General features: G+C 39.6%; 1 protein-coding gene across 3 annotated transcripts in view; it reads right to left on the bottom strand.

Annotated features, from left to right (window-relative positions):
• PDZRN3 (PDZ domain containing ring finger 3) overlaps positions 1-21454 on the bottom strand; it is a 144143-nt gene that overhangs the window by 24866 nt on the left and 97823 nt on the right. The window contains exon 1 of one of the 3 annotated variants that reach the window (XM_074603052.1): positions 8853-9157. The exons of the other annotated variants lie outside the window; for them this stretch is intronic. Coding sequence (XP_074459153.1) covers positions 8853-8921 — 69 coding nt within the window. The 5' untranslated portion in view covers positions 8922-9157. Of the gene's footprint in view, positions 1-8852; positions 9158-21454 lie in introns of those variants that run through there. 3 annotated transcript variants of the gene reach the window in all.

Raw genomic sequence — 21454 nt, forward strand, 5'->3', positions numbered from 1 at the left:
ATGTCACAGAGAAAAAACTTTTTTCCTTAAGAATGAGTAAGCAGCTTTTCTTTGTAGAAATTCATGCAAATCCTTGGGAAGTGCACTATAAAAATGCTAGTTCTGTTAGACTACAGACATCTGTGCTCCATTTAAAACGCTCTTTATGGTCTGATTCACTTCTTTAGCAAGTTCTTAAGAAGTCTGCTTATTAAGAAAAAGCAGGAGAACTTTTAAAGATTTTTATAGAAACTAGAGCAGCAAAAAGCCTATTTTCTAAACCCCCTTTTCCTCAGGAATTGCAGAAAGAAGGTTCAAAATATAGGTTAATTCTTCTTCCAGCTCCATCTAATCCCTCTTTTATTTCCCTCATATGGACAGTCTCTCTCTTTTTCAAAAAACCAGAATTATATTGTTTAGTAATAGACTGTTTCCATGTGTGCGCTTTTCCCTTCTGCCTTGTGAGCCATCTATGACAAAATAGTTCGGACAAAATAAAAATTCTTTACTTAAGAGTACAGAATACAATTGTTCTCTGAACCATTAACTTCCAAATGGAAAATCTTGGGAAAAGACCCTTGAAATAAAGGAAGTTTTATTCTGCTAGTAATTAGCACATTTACCTATTAACAATACAGCACCAGCACTGTATATAGCATACTAAAATGTCCCTGCTTTTGGTGGATTCTCCGGATACGCTCCTGTGTATCATGACTCAAAACCACAGGGAATTTTATCATTTGCTTCAATGAAAACAGATGTAGACTAATGCTGGGGATCCTGAGGCACCTATACTTTCTCTATAAGCAAAGGTAACTTGGAGCCCTTTTTTCTTAAATATGCATTTGTCGTGTTAAATGTCTTTATATCAGGGCAGAAGCACTTTTTCATATTTTGTCAGTGTTAAACAGGTGGTCTTTTGTGTATCTTTTGTTCATGGCTTAATAACCCTGCTCCATATAACACAGACAGAAGTTTACAGGCCCTCCCTTTTTAATGACTCTTTCTGCCATGTCAGTAGCGTGACCCAAAGGGAGCCAATCAATTAGACTCCTGAGTGAAGTACAAATGACAGCCATAAATAGTCATGAATTACTAATGACCAGAATTCAGCAAGTGCAATTACCCGCTTTCTCTCATTCTGTGGGTTTGCCCACGTAGAGCACCGAGCCTCCTGTGCGGCATCTTGGGCTGCTTCTGCTGTGGCCTTACATCAACATGCTCTCGCCCTTCTCAAATGGGCTCTTCCCAAGAGGCAAAAACTATGTCTATGTTCTCGTCTAGTACAGCAAATTAAAGCTTTTTAATGAATGGCAATTTCCTGTTTTTAGAATTGTAGAACCATTTAGGTTGGAAAAGACTTTTAAGATCAAGTCTAATTGTAAAAGCTGTGTATTTCTAGATTTATTTTTAAAATACAGAATCCTGTACCAAGGGATCCCTATGCAGGCAGGTGTCTGACTGATGTCCTGAGTTGTCTCGCCTTTTGTCGTTTTAGCACGACGTAATTGCAGTCAACAGAGGGGTTGCCATACTGATAATGTTTTATTTATATCATGATGACAAGTATAATACAGAATGATAGTGAATAACATAAAAAGATAATCTGTTTATTTGAGGGTGTAAATGTTACATGAATTTAAGCTAAACTGGAGTAACATAAAAACCCAGTTCTTCTACTGAGGAGAAGCAGAAGAAGCCAAAAGTCCCTGTAGACCAGTCACCTTTCTCCAATAGTGGCATGCAAGAGAGTGCTTTGAGAAGGTGTAAGAATAAGACATACTTGGAGGGGCTTTTCCCCTGCTATGCCCTCCCAGCACCTACAGCTCAAGCAGTTCACAGTTTAGCAATATTTAACACCGTACCTCAATTAAAACCAGAGTAGTACAAGTTGGTGTATAGATCAAGCCTTAAAATATTACAAATATTATTTTAATAGTATATGAGACTGCAAACGCAGAATAAAAGACAGTGCCTCCTCTGGAGAGTCTGCTCCAAGCAAAAAGACAAAAGGAGTCACGGTACAGATGAGAAGATGAAACACAAAAGAAGTTAGTGATCTGCCTGAGGTCCCGTGAGAGCACACCACAACTGAAACCTGAACACTGATCTCCAAGACATTGTGTTTAAGACCATTCTAATTCAGGACATTCCCATTCCTGCACTGTTGCCCACCATTTGTAGTTTTTTGAGTCCATCCTCCCAATACCCTCCCTTCTCCCGCAAATGTCTCCATGATGTAAGACAGGGAAAGAGCAACTGTGGATAGCTCTGAAGATAATCCGTGTTGCAGAGTTTTATTGAAGTTGCTGCCAAGAAAAGATGGAAATGACTTCCAGTGCTATCTGGGAACCCAGCAGCAGTGACAGATCCAAATGGGTTCGTTAAGAACAGGCCTTGCTCCGTCAGGAGCTACCTGGTGTCTGCAGAGTAGGCTTTCTCATCTCCAGCCATCTCTCTTAAGCTGAGCCGTGTTCTCAGCTGAAGAATACAAACCTCAGAAGCTGTTGTGCAGGGAGAAGTCCAACCACCACCTCACTCTACCCTTCCAGCCCATGCTGCTCGACCACAGCCTAGAATTTTCATACTATGCTATTATAAAAACACCTTAATGTTCTGTCCTATTGATAAAAACACCTTAATCTTCCCTTTTTGGGCTAAAATTGATGGCAGTTACACAGATACTGTCAGGTCAGGTACAGGATCTTCTGTTGCACTCTGCAAGCAACTCTGCCAAATTTAAAAAAGACTTTCTTATCAGCTGTGACCTTTTAACATATGAATCTTCACTTTCTCGAAAATTATGCTGTAGGAGCTAATTCACTGAGTGTAGACGCACATGACCAATGAAAATGCTTAAACCAAACATGGTTTTAGTCTGATTGTACAATTACACTTTCTGTGAAGCATTTTATTTCTCAAGTGTTCCCAAGGAGGCTGATGGTAGTGTTTGAGAAACGCAGTGCTACTGAAGGCAGCTACGGTCGTGTGTCCATGTAAAGCCAGAAGTTGTTTAAGCAATTAGAAATGAAATGAAAACGTGCCCAGTTCCTGTGCCAGTGGACAGTGTGTCCAATCACCTACAACATGTCCACGTCCAGAATTATCACCGGATTGACGCAAGTAAGAAAACACTGCCGTGATGCTTACCATTTTTCTTGTAGAAGGTAGCCTCTAGCTTTTTGCCTGAAGATGTACTGCATTAATAGGAAGGTTTCCTTCAGTAGTCACTGTTTAAAGTAGTGACTATTGTAGTCTTGTTTAAAGTTTACATATATTTTATATTATTTATTCTGCCACCATCCTGTCAAATCCTTAATGGCTCCGGAGTTCAGGAGGGCTAGCTGGATCTGCTTACAATTGCCCACTGAGTGTCTGAAAGGAACAGTCCCAGCGTACGTATAAATGTAGAGTTGTACTGTCCTAGTGAAAGTGAAGCCTGACCTTTTGTTTCATTATTAATGAACACAAAACCCCCACATTTATTAAATCTGCACTTTTTCATTACTCCATATGTTTCCTTTTTCCCAGCCCATGTCTGACATGTGACAGTAAAGCACAGAGTGATTGTCCCTAGTGCCTTCTCCCTTGTGACTTCTTGCCACCTGCTTTATAGCATTAAACAGATGTATAAGTGTAAAGCAGTACAAAACTCATCTTTTCAATCATTTATCACTTTAAAAAAATCCAAATAAAGCTACGCTATGGTTAAGCATTTTATCTGCTCAATGTGAAGAGGAAGGACACCACAGATTTTAGGAAGATTATGAAGCAGTAAGAAATTCCAGGTGCACAGGAGGTCAAGTTACTCATTTACATCACAGGTGACCATTAGGCATTTTGTTTATTTCATATTGCATTTGTTTATGTTCCTTTAACAACCAAAATATTCCTCTAACATGCAATAAAGTGTATCTTCCAGAGAAACCCTAACAGAGGCATTGCATTATTCATCATCAAGTGAAGAGGAAAATTTCAATTGCCAGTTTCTGGTAAATGTCTAATTAAGAAAGGGGACTTCTGAGCCACAGACAGGCGCCACAATCATTAAAGGGCAGTTTTCTGAAGATTATGAGTCTCCAGTCTGTCAAGCAGAGTTTTTCTACAGCTGAACTAATTCAGCAGTAGAAAACCCTGTCTAGAACAAAGGCTGTGGAATTAACATCTTGTTTAAGCAACCACATGCCTACTTTGAAGTAAGTGTGATAGGTTCACAACTGTTATTGAGGTCAAGTTTAATGGTAGTGAAGTGACAGAATATAACTTCAACGCTATTCTTAATTTCAGCTGCAGCACAGTGTACATACAGACTGTTTGAAGCCATACAGTGTATTTCAAGTAGACCAGTTTACTATAATTGGCACAATCGGTTTGGTCTTAACATGGAAAACTACTGAAATGTAGACGAACTAATTCTCTGGCTGCCCAATTAAATGTGAGGGTGTGAAAAGCATATGTACAGAGGCAATTATTTTTGTTTCCCAAATCTTACAGTTTTGAATAGAAATTTTTTTGACCTTAATGCTTATTATGGCAAGCTCCACTTTGGCCCTGATTTAGGATAGCATCATTGCTCAGTAGGTTTAAGACTGTTTCCTCAAATCGGGCTTTATTAATGACTGATTATTTTAGTCTAATTTTTTCAAGTCTAAACATGTGAATGGAATTCTAATGGCGAAGGGAACTCTATTGGAGATCAGCTCAGTGCAACTGGTTTGTGTGTGAGTTCTGCTGTGGGAATAGCCTCCTTGCAAGTGATGCTGCTGGAAGTCGCCAATGAAATATAGTGTGGGTTAGTTCCTCATCACTACCGGCTTCTCATTAGCACAGCAATTTGTATGCTGACCTTGGTGCTTACATAACCTTGGCCGCATCCTATCTTAGTCTGCTTTAAAAGACAAATCAAGCTTGCCCACTATTGTCATTTTTACTTGTCTCAGAGACATGCCAGGCCATGAGCATGTGAACGGGGCTTTCAAGTTCCTAAAACACTAAAAGGTCATTACATCAACTGTTTATTTATATGTGAACTTTAGTATTTGTGAAAGGTGCCAGCTCGACAATCACGGAGGCAGAAATATTCTGACCTCGGATCATCTGAAGCAAGGGCAGTGGCAACGTGAGCTTGTTTCCTGCCAGCGTTTCTATCCTTATTCTGGAGGGACAGCCTGGTAGAGAGGGGTTAGCCTCCATACTCACTTATTGCATGATTTCTCATCTGGCAGTGCCAGTTTTGATGGGTTGTTTTTATGATATCTTCCCACCATGAGAATTGGATGAACTCCATCATCTTGAATCCCAGGGAACAGCTTTGAGTGTTGCCCATCCAGTTTAGAGTAATCTGTGATTTAAAACCCTATGTTCTTATCCTTGGAAATACTAAGTGTCGTTTTAGTGAATGGTTTCACTGTGTGCTTACCTCCCAAACTGTGCATAAACATGTGCTTAAAGTGAAATAGGTACTCAGAAAGTTTCTGAAGTTGAGGTCCTAATCTTTTTTTTCTATTTTACAAACTCAAAAGCTCTATTTCACATGACTCATTCTTCTGTAAGTTTCCTTCAATGGCAATTACTCTTTCATCCCCCAGGAATTTTCCTACAAAGGGAAAACCCCTTATTTCTGTTATTGTTTGTATAGGAGCTGATGATATTGAGAAAAGCAAACTGGAAAACTGGTCTAAAACGCTCTCCCAATTTTCTGGTTTTCTTTCTTCCTCCTTCTCCCTCCATTTTCACAACCTTAAATATCTTCTTAAGAAAAATTCCATTTAACTAGAACCCCAAAATCTTAATAGCATATAATGACTTGATTTCATATGCTGCATGCAACTGGGAAGTAAATCTCAGGGTACGTCTAAGATATTATATGCATCACGTTGCTGCCACAAGCACGCTTATCATTGGTGATGCTGTTCTGCATCAAGATTTCAAGCTGCCACAGCCCCCTTTGTATTTGTAATACAAAGCATTGATATGCACAGCTACAATAGACTTTAATGACGAGGTGTCTTAATTTGGTTTTTATTATGTGATTAAAGGTACAATAAGGTATGTGTTCAACAAGAGGGAAGACCATTGTTCTGCATCATTAAGCTCACAGCAGCCCAAAAAGAAATTGTAGGCAATGTGCCAAAGCCCTTAATGAAGAGGATCTCTTTGAATTATCTATGGATGAGGAAGGGATAAAGCCTGAGCCCTGGTATATTTGATCCTCTTTGTGCTCTCTGTTATGAGGACTTACGGAGCCAGACATACTGGACCTTCTGGAATTGTAATTTATTGAAGCATTAATTTCCCAGCGACACTAAAGCCCTGGCCTAATAGAGAAAGTGCAGTTATGTACTATTATTAATTCTTGCAAGTGTTTTCGGAATTCCTACATCTCAGAGTCATGAACTTTTTAAAAAATAAGGCTAAATAAGGGGATTTATTTGTAACAATGTTCAATATTTCCTAAACCCAAATTATGCAAATTTTGTCTAACTCAGACTTTAAAAAAAGCTTCTTTTAGTTTTCTCAGAAATGGCAATGTGATCTTATCACATGATATTAGTTACATGGATGAAACCATGTAATGGTTTCATAAACATAATAAAACCACTGTAAGATGTATTGGTTACTGTTAGCACATTTTGAAACTTTTGTCTTTTATATCCTACTATTTTAAATGAAAATGATTCTTCATCTCCCTCAACGTTAAATTTTAACTGATTTCTCTTATGTGTAGGCTACATGAGGCTGCATTTTTATAGTTATAGTGACATTTAATTATCAGGATGTACTCCCTAAGCTATAGAATTCCCTTCCACCAGAGAAATCAAAGTAGTACCCTGTTAACATAATTTTGCACCATAATTTATATTCTGGAATAATGAGGGATTATAGTCTTAAATAATTCAGGTTTTACTATATTAGAAATCCCAGTTTTATAGGATTACATGCACCTCTCCTCTCACTTCTGTGGAAGCTGAGAATATTCCAACCATGCTTCCCAAAGGACTTCCATGCTTAAAGTTCATCTGGGGTGCTGAGCTCCGTGCTCCACACATTCCTGGAACGAGGTTGCAGCACTTTGTAGGTTGATTTCTAAATCCAAATTACTGCCAGGGATCTGCACCTGCAGCCAGCACCGGATAGTTTAGTCATCTCAGATATCAGCGGGACTGTTCCTGTGACTGGTTTTAAGGACGTGTATTTAAAGAATGTTGTCCCGCATCTGTTAGGAGATGTCAGTAACTTGCAAAGGTTCTCTGCCGCCTTCATTTCACAGCAAAAAATGTGCAAGCCTTCCTAAACAATCAAAATATTCCTAATTTCTTCCTGTCTCAGTTTGTTCTGCTTGTTGCGCTTCTGAGTGTGCTTCACTTCTAGTCCCCGAACCCAGGCTGCATGGAAACTTGGCGACTTTGGGGGAGCAGTAACTGTTACCACGGCCACTGCTTGATCTGAACGGAGGAATTGCACAAACGAGACCTGGCACCAGCTCTGCTGTTGCCGGCAGCATCTGAAACTAGTTCTCAGTACAGAATAACATCCAAGAAATCTGGGTACCTTTCCCTCAAATTCTTCCCACCGTCGCATGCATAGCGGCTTAGCAAGTGGAAGTGAGTTAGTATAAATAGAAATGACAGTAAACATGTCTTCCTATTTGCTCTCACAAGTTTTTTTTCTTCCACAAAGCATCAGTGTCCTTTGGGTGAGTGAGGGAGAATTAGATCAAAACTACGTGTTTAAAATTTAATCACTTCCCTACTAGCATAACAAACCACCCCCATATTTTATTCACTTTGTTGTCAGTGACATCGGTATCTGGGATCAGACGCAGGTGGGAACACAGCGAGGACATGGGATTTCTTTCCCTCCCGTGCTCCGCTGAGCAATTCCCTCTGCTGGTGAGCGCAGGAGGCGGCAGCACTGGGAAATGTCACTCCTGTGACTGGGGAAAACTGTCACTTATTCTAAACCGCCTTAGGAAGGGCAAGGTGGTAAAGTACAGCTGGCAGGGTCTGGGTAGTTTCTGTATCTGCAGTGTTTGTACAGACTAACCACGTTTTTCACGGTTAACCATAAGCTTTCTGCTATGATTATTTCAAAAGAGATGAGCAGGAGCGTGTCCCTGAACACCTGGCCATTGCTCTGCACAGTTCCACCACGCTGTTGGGGTCCAAATCGTACTTCAGATGTGACAGAGGGAGAAATTTCAGACAGACAGAAGGAAAAGCAAAAACAGGAAATAACATTTTTGTAATAGAGCTTAATGACTTATCTCATTTTTAGAAAACTTATCAGATGCTTAATATGAATAATTTGATGTATAAAGATCTGTAGAGTAGTAGTTTTAATCTGCTGTGAATTCTAACTATTTGTTAACTGGTATTTCTACACAGCAAAAGCTACAGCAACTAGCCATCAACTTCCCCTGGCAGGAACAGGCACTTCCAGACCAGACTGAGCACTGAGTGAAGCACTGCGCAGAAAAAGTGTCTGTCTGTACTCATAAACAGATACAAATCCCTCCTTGCACCTCTTCCCTAAATTCTTCAAAAAATGTGTAACCGAGCCATGACCCTTGTCAAGAAATTTTACCTAATAACGGAGAAATTAAGTACAGAGTCCTATTTTGTGAGGCACAGTTTTGTAAAAAGTTTGTATGTATAATAGTATGCATTTAAATATTCGATGTTCTGCAAGTGTGAATGGGAAGGTACATCATAAAAACATTGATCATTATCATACACGTATCAAATAAGGCAAATCCTCTTTCATTTTCACTTCTATAAGCAGTTTTTGGTATTCCATGTTCCCTGTCATTAACAGTGCTCACAAGCCTAAAAGAGAACATTTGCTTTTAGAAAGGAAATCTAATTCTTTACCTGACAAACTTCATACAGTAACTTGTACTGTTCTTCCTGCTTCTGTAGAGTGCACAAACTGCATCCCATGTTTAAATAAGTGGCAGAAATAATCTTCCTTATTCACCACAGCAAGCAGAGAAATCTCTGTGAGCAAGCATATGCACCCAGGTATCCTCCACAGCCCTCGGAGGGTCGGTGGGACTGGACAGGTGGTGGTGGTGGTGGTGGTACGGCTTGGGGTGCTGGGGAGACTGGGCTCCCTCCGTCCCTGCGCTCCCTCCTTCCCCAGCAGCTCACAGCACTCCCTCTGCTGCGCCGGCTGCGGCACTCGGCTCCAGCGCACAGCCTATATACTGCTGCTCATGCATATTAATCAGCTCTCATTGACTATTCATAACAGACAGGGATACAGAAGCTATAATTGCCAGCTACGACAGCTGAAATTTCTCTAATTAACAGGCAAGTGCTTCAGTAGCAGGGATAATAAAAGACACTAACAATTTTGTAAACCATTTTGTAGCAATTACAAATAAACACGACTACGTTTTACTGTGGTCCCTCAGGATAATTCTGAACATATTTAAGCAGGCTAGAAGTACAGTTTAAATGTGAGTCACAATGAAATGAGTGCAATGGTACAAAACTCAGCAGCGGCTGTGGCAAAGTTGAATATGCTCCGCAGCATTTATTTTCTGCTCTTACTGCGGTGCATCCCAGAGCTTCAGTTCTATAGCAGGAGATGACTGAACTAGGCATTTAACAACCACAACACAAAAAGGCCACCTCTGTCCCTTGAGAGCCTACGTGCAGCCTTAGGACCTGGCTAGAGAGCAAAAGAGATGTATGTGAATGTATGTGGATTTAGGAAAAAAAAAAAAGAGTCTCTTGGATTAATATTTATAGATTAGCTTTAGATTAATATTTATACCAAGTGAAAAGTGGCCATCTATGCTACTAATTCTCGTTGTATTTGAAGAGTGTAAATGACAGGTTCATATATTATTTGTTATATTAAAAATATAAACTTTACCAGATTATAAAAAGATATACAATAAAGTAACTATGGCATTTATGACTGTTTAGTATTTGAGTGCCTAGATCCACATTGAACCTGTGCCATAGATGTAAAGGATAAAACATCAGTGAACTGCCCAATGAACTAGAAAAGCACTGATAGGTCATAAGCTTTATGGATATTTTCCAGTCTGTAGGAAACACTACCTTGTGTTACAAGTTTGGATTGACCGTAGTGTTTCCAATTGTTTAAGCATTCAGAGAGTGTGCATGTTTATAATCTTTATGCTAATTCATTCTGCTATAAAGAAGAGAAGATGCCAGAGTGGCTAGGAATGAGACCAAGAGTACAATTCCGATACAGGCATTGCAGGGCAGAGAGCCGTGATCTCATGTTGCGGTTCTCTAACTGGTTTCTGACTATTGGCTTAGCAAGTTTCTGTAGATGGCAATGGAAATGTCGTGCAAGGATCATCTGCAGCGTTTATGTCCAAACTCTACAGAGGTATCTTGCTACAGGTGTCCTGTAGGACACCAGCTATTGCTGCCATTCTTCTGACTCACAATTTGCATTAAAACGATCAGCTACTGAAATGCAGTTCGTGCTCTCCATATGTTTTAGCGCTAAACTTTAGTAAATAGAGAATGTGACAAGAAGGGGTCCCTTAACTCTGAGACTGTTTTTTCGTAGCAAAATCTACTTATCTACGGGAAAAGAAAGAAAGGAGACCTCTACAAATCCCTGCCAAACACCTGAAAGCAGGCAGGGACTCCATCCCTGTGCTGTGTCTGTGACGCTTCCCTGACAAGGAGATGACCCCTGCCATGGTGGTAGAATTCGCAAGGTTAGAGCAAGAGGGAGGTAGCCTGCATCTTACTGCTGGCCCTCGAAGCTGAGGAACGAGTCAGGCTATCCCTGGTTACATACGCTCCTATTCAATGCACACTACCGGCTTTTCCAACGCTGGTTGACAGCCAGTGGCTGTGGATCTTGAACAACTGGAAAGTTCTTGCATGAGGGAACTAGCGCTCCCTAAAAGCAGAAAAGATGATCACGATAACTGAATTAAGTAAAAAAAAAAAAAGACCTTAGTGAAATTGTAAAAAAAATTATGGCTTTGATTAGATAATTTTTGGTTATGTAATTTGATTAAGCAATTTAAGATAAAACTTTCAAAAATGTTGCCTTTTTTTTTTTAATGCAATTAAGTTTCTTCTTAAATACTAGTTGCTATTTAAATGTTATTGTTCAGTTCAGGTGGCTGAGTTCAGCCAGGAATTTTTTTCAGAAATAGCATGCAGCTGAATCGGATGAGAAATAAAACAGAAACAGGCGGGATATTTCATTTCCAGTTTCAACGGAAATGTGCCTATTTGTTATTTTCCTATAGCAACATGATAGACTACGTGAGATAATTTTTATTAAATCTAGAAAATGCCACTGCGACTGGCAATAACCTGTTTGCAAAAAGTTTTGTCTGATTCAAAAAGATAATCTGTAAATCGGGCTGGGAGAGTCAGTCCAGCAGGTGACTGTTTTGAGGTAAGAGTGGAGGGATCCCATAAATGTGATGTTTTGGATTCTTCAGCTGACAAAGCCTGAGCGCGTTGCTCAGCAGCAAAGGGTGGCTTAACACTGCAGTTGGCTTTGTTGCAGTGTTGCTCTGGTAAATAAGCGAGCCTGGCCGTCAGGCCAGCGCTTATCTCAACGGAGATGTTTGCCATTACTGACATCTAATTCATATTTCTCTGTTCATCTCGTAGGCAGAAATGGTAGCGCTGCCTCAGGTTAATATAGCCTAGTTTTTGCCGTACTTTGACAAACTTTAAACATTTGGGCTGTAAACTTGTGTTCTGGGTGTTGTCCAAGGCTGATTTTTGCTTTTAATGGTACACTTCAGCCCAAGTGCTTTAGTCGCTTCCAAGAGTAGGATTACAAAAAAAAATACATTGTTTGCCCATGTTAAGAAATTCCGGATATGTTTTCTTTGAGACGGTTTTAGTATCAACATAATTTGAAACAGAAATTTGAAGTTTGGCACAGGGATGCTTTGTGTTGTCCCCGTGAAATCTGCTAAATTTGGTCGGTTTTTAAGCTATTGCAGTTTGCATGTTCTAAGTAAAAAGTTGCTATGAGTTTTCAGTTTAATTTTTATGAGACTCCTTCCACGATGAACGGGGTTGATGGGTGACACCAGAAGGTCTGACGAGGCCAGTTCCATTTCCTAATTGCTCTCTGTGAGCTTGGGAGACTGACATCAAGAACAAAGAAACAAAGAGACCTTCTCAGTGCTCCTCACTGCTGGACCCAGGCAGCCAGAGCGAGCCACCTGAGCTGTCTGGGATGGGGTGGATGTTAATTGTCTAATTACTCTTGCTTTATAACATACGTACCAAGTCAAGCCCAGTGTGTTACAGGAACCCTCGTCAACATGTGCTGTATGTTCTGGAGGTGAACTGGCTTCCTTTGGTTTGTCCAGATAAGGTAGCTCGTTAAGAGATCTGTTATCTGCCTTAACAACGTGTCATGTGTGGTCTTGCCAGTGTGCCACAGATAATGAGCTTAACAAAATGTACGCATAGTGGATGGCTTCTATCATGTGTAATGTGAATATTATAGTGGTCCCGGCTGAATCTGAGCAATCCAGACTGAATGGGAAGTTAGCGAGCCAGCTGATTAGGAACAATAGTAAATAGCCTTTGAATACACAAGGTGCCAGCAAGGGCTTTCATTAGCATTTATCTAGATTACTTGCTCCCTGACTGATTACATGCGACCAAGTCTGCAAAATCCCTTTTACCAAGATACCTGGCTCCGACTACTAGACATTTGCTTTTGTGTCCAAATTCCCAAGGAACAGAAGGTGGAAAGCAGCCAGGGCCACCACAAAGGGCAGGGTGCTGCTCCTGTCTCCGGGAAGCAGGGTGTCCTGGGCAGATGGTGGGTGACAGCGAGGAGGGAATCCTGCCACCGACCACAGCCTGGTTCTTTTTTTTCATGGAATCATAGAATAGTTTGGGTTGGAATCATAGAAGGGACCTTTAAAGGTCATCTAGGCCAATCCATTTATCTTAGTTACAACCTACAATCTCTCAGCGTGTAACTACAAGCATAGTATAAATTTCGCTATTTAAATGTTTGATTTATTTTACAATTAAGCCCGTCAGGTGTTGGCAGGTAAGGGGAATTCACTGGAGACCAGTGCACTTGAGGTGTCCTGCCCATCTGCACGGGACAGTGAATCAGAATAAAGAGGGAAATAAAGCACTCATGAGGGACCTGCACCCTGCAGGGGAACATTATTAGGGAACTCAAAGGCTAAAATGCGCGCTCTGCCAGCTTTTCAAGGGTAGGGACTTGCACTGCCAAGTGTTGGCTCTTAGACAGCAGTTCCCACCAGCAAGAATAAACTCATGTCCTTTGTGCGAGGAGCAGATGGCACAGAGCTACTTCACAGATCTGGGCAAACACCAAACCGTTGCACTCGGTTCTGGGAGTTCCTGATGTTGGAGGGGCTGACTGCAATATTAGTAACGGTTTGGCATTGTTTATTTTGTTTCTTTAAATGCAAGTTGGCTTTCCTAGTACGTAGTAACTATTTAACATTATATTTTTGTACATACACTTAGCAAGTTCTGTTTAAACAAATGATTCCTATTTCAGCAGCATGACCGGGGAGATGTTTGCTGAATGTATCAATACTTTAATTACTTTTCTTGTTTTTACAAATATTTAAGACCTGCGAGAAACAAAGGCTAGGAAAGAGAACAGCTGTGACTTTATAAATAATTCTTGCATTCATGCGTTATATAAACAGAAGTCAGGAAACTGTACAGATTATGATTACATAGAGTGGTGCGAAAGAAAACTGTTTGTGCTACACAACTGTACTTTAAAGTAAGTATCTGGAGTTTTTCAAAGTGTGTTAGGGTGCTTTTTAATTATAGCCATTGGGTTACCTCTATTAAAGCTTGAGTGCCTTGCTGTTGAGAATGACTTCAAATTGAGTTCTGTTTCCCTGTATTTATTTGCAAATTTTCAATATTACGATCCACCAATAGCTGTGAAGTGTTGGATTCTTAATAATACACTTAATTAGTGAGGCTCTACTTTAAAAATACCCTTCTAAAAAGTCCCTTGTCAAATACGTGGAACCAAACGAAGATTTTCTATGGCATTGTGCAGGCACAACAATTAAACACATACTCTAAATATAACAGCAAAAAGATCTCTATTCTGTAATTTTTTTTTTGCATGTGGGCATAGCAATCTGCCTATGCATTGGAAGCTTCAAGACCGGAGCCAAAATATTTAAACTAAAACATACCACAAGAGAGGATGTGAAAGCAAATGTAAAACGTTGGCTTTATTCCCATCAGTTAATGTTGAAGTCTTGAGATCCGTATTTGCTCCACTTAGCATCTCTGAAAGAGTTCCAATTCTCAGAAGTAACTTAAATGAAATGATATTTATTGTTAAACCACTGAAGGAACTGTTCAGTCCTCTAAGCTCTTTAAGGAGTCTGATATCTCTTTAATTTATGCCACTTGAGAAAGACAGCAATATTACAGGAACATTAGAGCAACATCCCTGTGAGCACTGCAAGGCCGGTAGATAGGAGAACACTATTGTGTTAATTCAGTCTTTCATGAAGCAGAAATGATGGGGTCAGAACAGGGTAAATAACTGTTTAATATGCCGCTGAGACCTTCTGATGGGGAGAATTAGGATGCTAAGAGCTGACCTGGGGACTACAAAACTCCTCCTACTGTGGGCTGCCTCTTTGGGTGTCTGTTACAGCAGTGCCAAGAGGTCTTGGTCAAAGATTACGACAAACAGCGATCCCTGAGCTAGAAGATGTACGCGCTGGGTTTACAGTGATGACACCGGGGTGGAAGTGGGTGAAACAGGGTTTTAGCTACTGAGCATAAAGAATGAACTAATCAAAAAGGGAGTGCTCTTTCACCTAATCATAAACCAGCCCCGAAATCACCAGCTGCGATACTTCAAGCCTAGCAAAGTCCAAGTGAGGGTCCTGGAGGCAGATTGCACTTTAAAGAGTTGTTCTTTAGCTCAAATCCCAGACGTGCTATCCTCCTCCATATTCCCATTCCTGACACAATGTACTCAGCCACTACCAACCACAAACCCAAAAGTACGGAAGACTGGCAAGGAAATGAGAAAATCTGATTATAGGCTGGATTTGTGCTCTAAAAGCTTCTTTCATGTTAGCTGAAACCTCAGCTTCCTCGCAAAAAAGCATCCTTGATTTCCTGGGTTTGATACTGGAACAGCCAGGCTCATCTCTGTAATTTTTACGGGTTATTTAACTAGATGGTTTCTATTTAAGAAGAGTGACAAATTTAAGCCTGCACAAATTGTCAGTTTTTACATGGTAGAAGTGCTGTGGTTATTGTTAGCAGAATAGATGTTACAAGAATATAAAATTACGAATATTTAAAGCAAGAAAGTGGATAATGAAAGCATAGGAGTGTGGAGTCAAATGTTAGTTATACATTTGTGTTTATAAGGTTCACGGGCTCTCAAATCTAAAATTACTTACAGAGCATCTATCCCCATTTTGATTTTGCTGTGAAATATCACTTTAGAGGGATAGCTTTGGTAGGCACAGGCTCCTATGAGTGATGGTTCATTTTAAAATCAAAATGTTTTCTGTAAAAGCGATAATACACTTTTAATAATCTCAGAGCAAGCAAAATGATTCAGTGTACTTGAGTGCTGCATAAAAACTATTGACATAATACTTAATCTTTAAAACTGATAGACACGTGCCCAAAAGCTAATAAAGTTCATTCTAATACAAACGAGCAAGTAAAATAGTATATCATAGTCTGTGATAGCTTTGGATCCTGATCGTATAACTGTAGCCCAGGGACAAAGAAAATTGCAGTGATTTAGAAAGGTACCCAGTAGGATATATCTGATATTAGGCAGTTTGCTGAAGCAAAACAGTAATGTCAGAAAGATACAAAGGTGTAAAATCCATTTGACTGTGTCCAAATGCTTCTGCTCTTTGACCTTAATGTCTCCAGATGAACTCCCCTTAGGGTCAGCTGAATAATGCTTAATAATATATGGCCAGAAACTGCCAAGACCTGCTAAGGATCACAGTCTTCTCTTACTTTTGTATTTTAGCTTCTGTATTCATATGAGAAATTTTAAGCCGTTTTTATTTGAAGCGATATTAACTTTCATTTCTCAGTTTTTACTGCTCCGCACTTAATTTGAAACAGAGCAAAACAGGAATGCTATCTATGGTTCATTAGGTTTTATATTAACCATCTGATGAAAAGGATATGTGGGAATATTAAGTATTAATGGTAAATGGCAGTCAAAATGAAAAAAGTTGCTTATATGTTTGCCTTTGTATTCATTTCTAGGTTCAGGTGGACAACGAGGAATCTGATTGCTAATTCTCGGCTAGAGCTCCTATGCAGAAAAGACCCAGAAGATGAGCAGACCTTGAATTAAATGGGATTTAAGGCTTTGAGAAACAAAGGAAACGTAAGTGTTCATTTCTATCTTTGAAGTTGGGAAAGACGCATTTCCACTGGAGGAGACTGGCATTAGCTCCAGCACTGGTCTGTGTCATTAATTCCACTGTGGGCACCTGCAGCCACAGCAGTGATGGCAGCACTCTGCTGGGGATGCGAAGCAACAGCTAGCTCTGCTTCAGCGAGAGTATAGTCAAAATAGATGAGCCGTATGGGGTAAGAGAAAAGAGTAACAGGGGCACACGGGGGCTCTGACTGGTTTCCATCCCAGAGCCAGGCTGTGCCTGTGCTGCTTTCCCAGCCCCAACCGAGCATAATCTTGACCCTATGGAAGAATACAGAAGGTGGCGAAGGTCCTACCGAGTATTGTTTAGTGCGTGAAATACACCAACAATATAGCGTGGTGTTTGCTTTCCATTTATCCTCTTTACAATATAATCTCACCAGCCTATGAAATTGCAGTGATGCTGGTTCATTTCTTGTTTCATTATGAAATCAATACTTTTGCAATAACATTGATTTGATAAAAGACACTCTGCGGTGTTAATCCCTTCTCTGATACAAGAAGGACACTTTTCATGCCTAACTTGGTTCACCTTGAACAAGGATTTCTAGTTCAATGGGTAAATTCTGTTGTTGGAGAGCACACAACTCCCAACTTTGCTCCTTCTACAGGTAGAAACCTAGCTTTATCTTCAATGGCAACGGAAGCGATTTCCACCTGGTATTAGCAATGTATTTCTGTGAATCAATGGGAGGTTACATGTTCAACTTAATGAAAAAAATAGATTACCTACATAGGTCATCGTATTGACTAACTGCATAAAGTTATTATGTAGATATACTTCCTCTGCAATTCTTTCCTCAAAATACATATTCTGATAACCAGTATTGATTAAGTAGTATTGAAATGGTTACACAAGTACAAACATTTGAAGAAATGTGAAAGTATAGAGGCAATCAGACACAGTGATGAATAATAACACAGAACTGATGGTTCCTATTGGAAGACACATTCACCCACTAATCTTCTCATTGCTAATGAAGCCCTGGAGCTGCAGGTTCTCCACGATGCAGAAACTGCATCCCGATTCTCCTGCAGTCTTCCGTTCGCAGGCTGGCAAGTCTGCCGAGAAAGTACAACACACATGTGTTTCTCTGCGTTTCTCTGCAGAAACAGACCGGTGTCCTTTATAAGTATTTTACAGACAGAATGTAAGTTAGAAGACAAATATTAATTAACGTGATTATCGAGTAATACTCAAAAAAAGTGGTTGTGGCTCTTCCAAAGTCTTATTAAGTGTCCAGAATTTTTTTCCTGATGGCTAACTTCAGTATGGGATGCAAAACTTGAAAGTTTTTATGATTTATGGTATGACTGTAGCTTTGCAGGTTATTTTTTTTTATTGTCTACTTTGGGGTATCAGGTGTAGTTGAGAAATAAGTTAATGTTTCAATGAAATTTCTTATGCCCTATTCATATTTGTTATCCTTCGTGGTTCCCCCAAAGGAGAGGACTGCTGCATAGTACCATCCTTTCTGTTCACATTATTTTTGTCTGTTCTGACTATGATGCTGACAGAAAACTCGTACTTTTTTTAGGTTAGTACAATGCAGTGAACGTACTGGATTGCATGTACATGTCTAGAGGCAGATCAGTTCTTGGCTGGGGGAAGAGACTCCAGATTTCTGAGAAATACGCCTATGAAAGCATTAAGTAATTCACAAATAAAGGACAGTCGATGGGGGTGCCTACTTAAAATACTAGATTGGTTGCCAGTATGGTGATCAACACAATTTTCTGTGCTACTTACAATCTTTTTCTGTTTATTGGCTGTAGTGAGAAGGTTATAAACTACCAAGCACGTATTCCTAAGTCTTTGAAATGCAAGTTTCTGTATGCTTTCTTTGAGTTTCGTGTTCTTAGCAGAGGAGAGAAATCACAATAATTACTGCTTAAAATATTCTCATTTCATGGTGTGGCTAACAAGTGAAACTACAAGTAATGATGTAATCTAACATGTCAAAAAAGCAAATGAAAAGAGGAGACAGAAGGCAGGATAGAGCCAAGGGATGCGATGTGCCATGTCATCTTCTAATTAACTAACTGATCCTTTAAACTGTCAAAATCAGCAAGGAACTCCATGGCCCAGTGTCTTATTAATATTCATACTAGGCCACTAGAAGCTATGATTCCAGTCCCAGTGGTTATAGTTAAACATTAAAAAAAAAAAAAAAAAAAAAGCCAGACTAGCCAGAGCTGCAACAGCTTCACATTTGGAGGGAAATGAAGTAGGCCACCCTGCTTCCTCCAAACCTCTGCTGGGGAAACTCTCCGAGGATGCATATTGATTTCTGAATTATTATGGGGGTTGTATATTGAAGAAACAATTATTTTTCTTCTTGCCACATTGTTAATCACATTGAGCTCCATGTTGTCAAACGACAGAAAGATGCATGTAACGTTTTGTAATATGAGCCCATTTTTAACTTTGCGCACACTAAATGAATGCACAGTTAATAAAACCCTGTCGTTTAGAGGAATGGGTGATTTAATTTTGCCTGGTAGGATGTGATTCAGGATTGTTTTTGCAGAAATCTGGGGCCTGCAAGAAAAATAATCTCCCATAATCTTCTTATAATACCATTATTCTCTTACATTTCAGCCTGAACCAATCTTTTCCCACTCCCACTAAGCAGAGTTTCCTGAACCTTGAAGTCTCAGGGAGCAGCTGACATTTGGTTTCTCCATTCATTTTCTGTTTAATTCTTCATGGCAGGACAGTGCTTTTTTAAAAAAATAGATGCTCTCTCCTCTATGTTAAGCATACTGTTCTGGGGCCCTGGGCAGGTCTCCACAGACAGGGATGTGCCTGTGTGCCGTACAAGATGGGGACGAGGAGATAATTCAGCACCTTCTGAAGTCAAAGGGAGTTTTGACACCAGCCTTGTATAAATAATTTCAAGCCCAGACTATTTTGAGGGCAGTTAATCCCATTTTACACTTGCCATTTCTATCTGTGCATGACATAGTAGAAAGCAATATATTATGCAGCACATTATAGTAGTCGGATCAGTAAAGGAGTAGCCAAGCCATCAATCATGTGCTATACCTCTCAATGAAAAAATAATTAAATAGTTTGAATCCCATTAATTGATATCCTTTATTTAATTGATACACTAAAAGAAAAATATCTTGGGTTACCACCCTGCTCCTTCTGTTCTTTACCCTGCCCTTTACCAGTTTCTTTTGAGACAAGTTTTTAACAATTTCAGACAGCACCTAGAGGAAATAAAATTTCGCATCTCACCGCCACGTTCCCAGCCCCAGGGAGGTCCCTGTCCCCGGGGAAGGGGCCGGGCAAGGAGCGGGTGCTTGCTGGGAAGGAAGGAGCCCGGCAAAGATATCAACTCAAATATTTAACATCACATATTTCATTCTGTTGTTTAAGTTATTACGGGTAAAAGACAGTCTCAATCAAAATAAATAAATAAATAAATAAATAAAATACTCTAAGCTGTCTATCAGCTAGGTTAACATCAGGCACTGAACTGCCAGACCACAAATCTTGAATATGTTGAAGCTAAATGTCTACTAGGAGCATATGTTATGGATCAAAGAACACACTGATTAATCCAGCAGAGACGAAAGTCTGTCACTTTGGTCATGGTGGCATGATACCACAGAAGACAGTACTGGGGAAGCAAATGAATAAAAACAAATGCCAATGAAAAAAATAGCTATAAAAGAAGGTTACAATCTAAAATACAGTTTTATTAGCTCAGACGCTTCCACCTTTGGATACAGTTTTTTAATGCGTTTCCCATTTTCTAAAAAATCATAAAGTTCTCAATATTTTGGGGGGGATCTTAATGTGTACCCGTTTCCCTGCTATCATTTACACTAAACCTATTCAAGCGGTTTATAATTTTTACCGTGAAAGCTGTCTACATGAAGCTATCTGTGTACATTGGTGTATCATTAGGACACAAGAGTCTGGAATTACAGCAATGCTGTATTCAGAGCTCAACTGGTTCTCTCCCGTAGTTTGTTGGCGTATTTTGCATCTCTGTTAAGCACTTTAGCAGAGCGGCATCTTGCTCATGTGCAGTTTTACAGCAATTCTTCATCTGGGAGTGTTAAAGTAGAACACCCTCTACTTGAAATCTGCTTTAAAAGAGAGGAAGACAACTTTATCTTTTTTTAGTATTTTCCAGTATTTTTCCATACAGTATCACAGGTATAGTAATGAACACTTCCCTGTATCTAGTATATCTTCCTTAATTAATGCTTCAGAAAACCTTCCCCGTAACTTACATGGGAACATTTATATTTCAAACATTTTCCATTTAGTTCCAGCATTTACTTGAAAGCATTTCAAACATTGTCTATTTCTGCACTCATATTTTCTTCCTTACTGTAACATTAACTTAATTTTGTTTTGAATTAGAAAGGGGGAAAAAAACAACTTTGGATAAGACAACTTTCCTAAATTCAAGCTTTAATACTGAAAATATTTCTTGTGCAGGAGGTAGCAGGGCCAATAGTCTGTGGGGATCCTCTGCTTGTAAACTAGGGGATTTGTACACAGATTACATTCCGCGGCATCTGATTCTTTGGAGAGAAAGGGATTCCCAGCACTCTTTTTAGCTTCCAGAAGAGTCTCTGATTAAGCTCTGCTGAAAAAGCTCCCAATTCTGCTTGTCATTCAATAGTGTTTTAATGCGTCCCCTACATTTTGAAAAGATAGCCACCTTCGTCATAATAATATCCTGTCGATGCATGCATGTATAGTTGCTAACTTAATGTATAATTTATGAATTAGATTTTTCAAAAGTAGTCCGTGAGTGGGTATATTAACTATACATGTTCTGTAAATGTTCCATCTCATTTTGGCAAAGGGTAAGTTATCAGTAATCTCAGAAGACAGATAGATGTGTGTGAGTGTGTGTGCATATTTTGTGTTGGTAATATGTATTTATATCATGATATCTGGCAAGCATGTCAGAAAACACATGCACCTACAATTTTACCTGGTTTTATTGCAAAATTATAGTACGGGTTTTCTGAAGGAATAAACATTGCTGTA

This window comes from Larus michahellis, chromosome 10, assembly GCF_964199755.1.
Source record: "Larus michahellis chromosome 10, bLarMic1.1, whole genome shotgun sequence".
Classification (NCBI taxonomy): Eukaryota; Metazoa; Chordata; class Aves; order Charadriiformes; family Laridae; genus Larus; species Larus michahellis.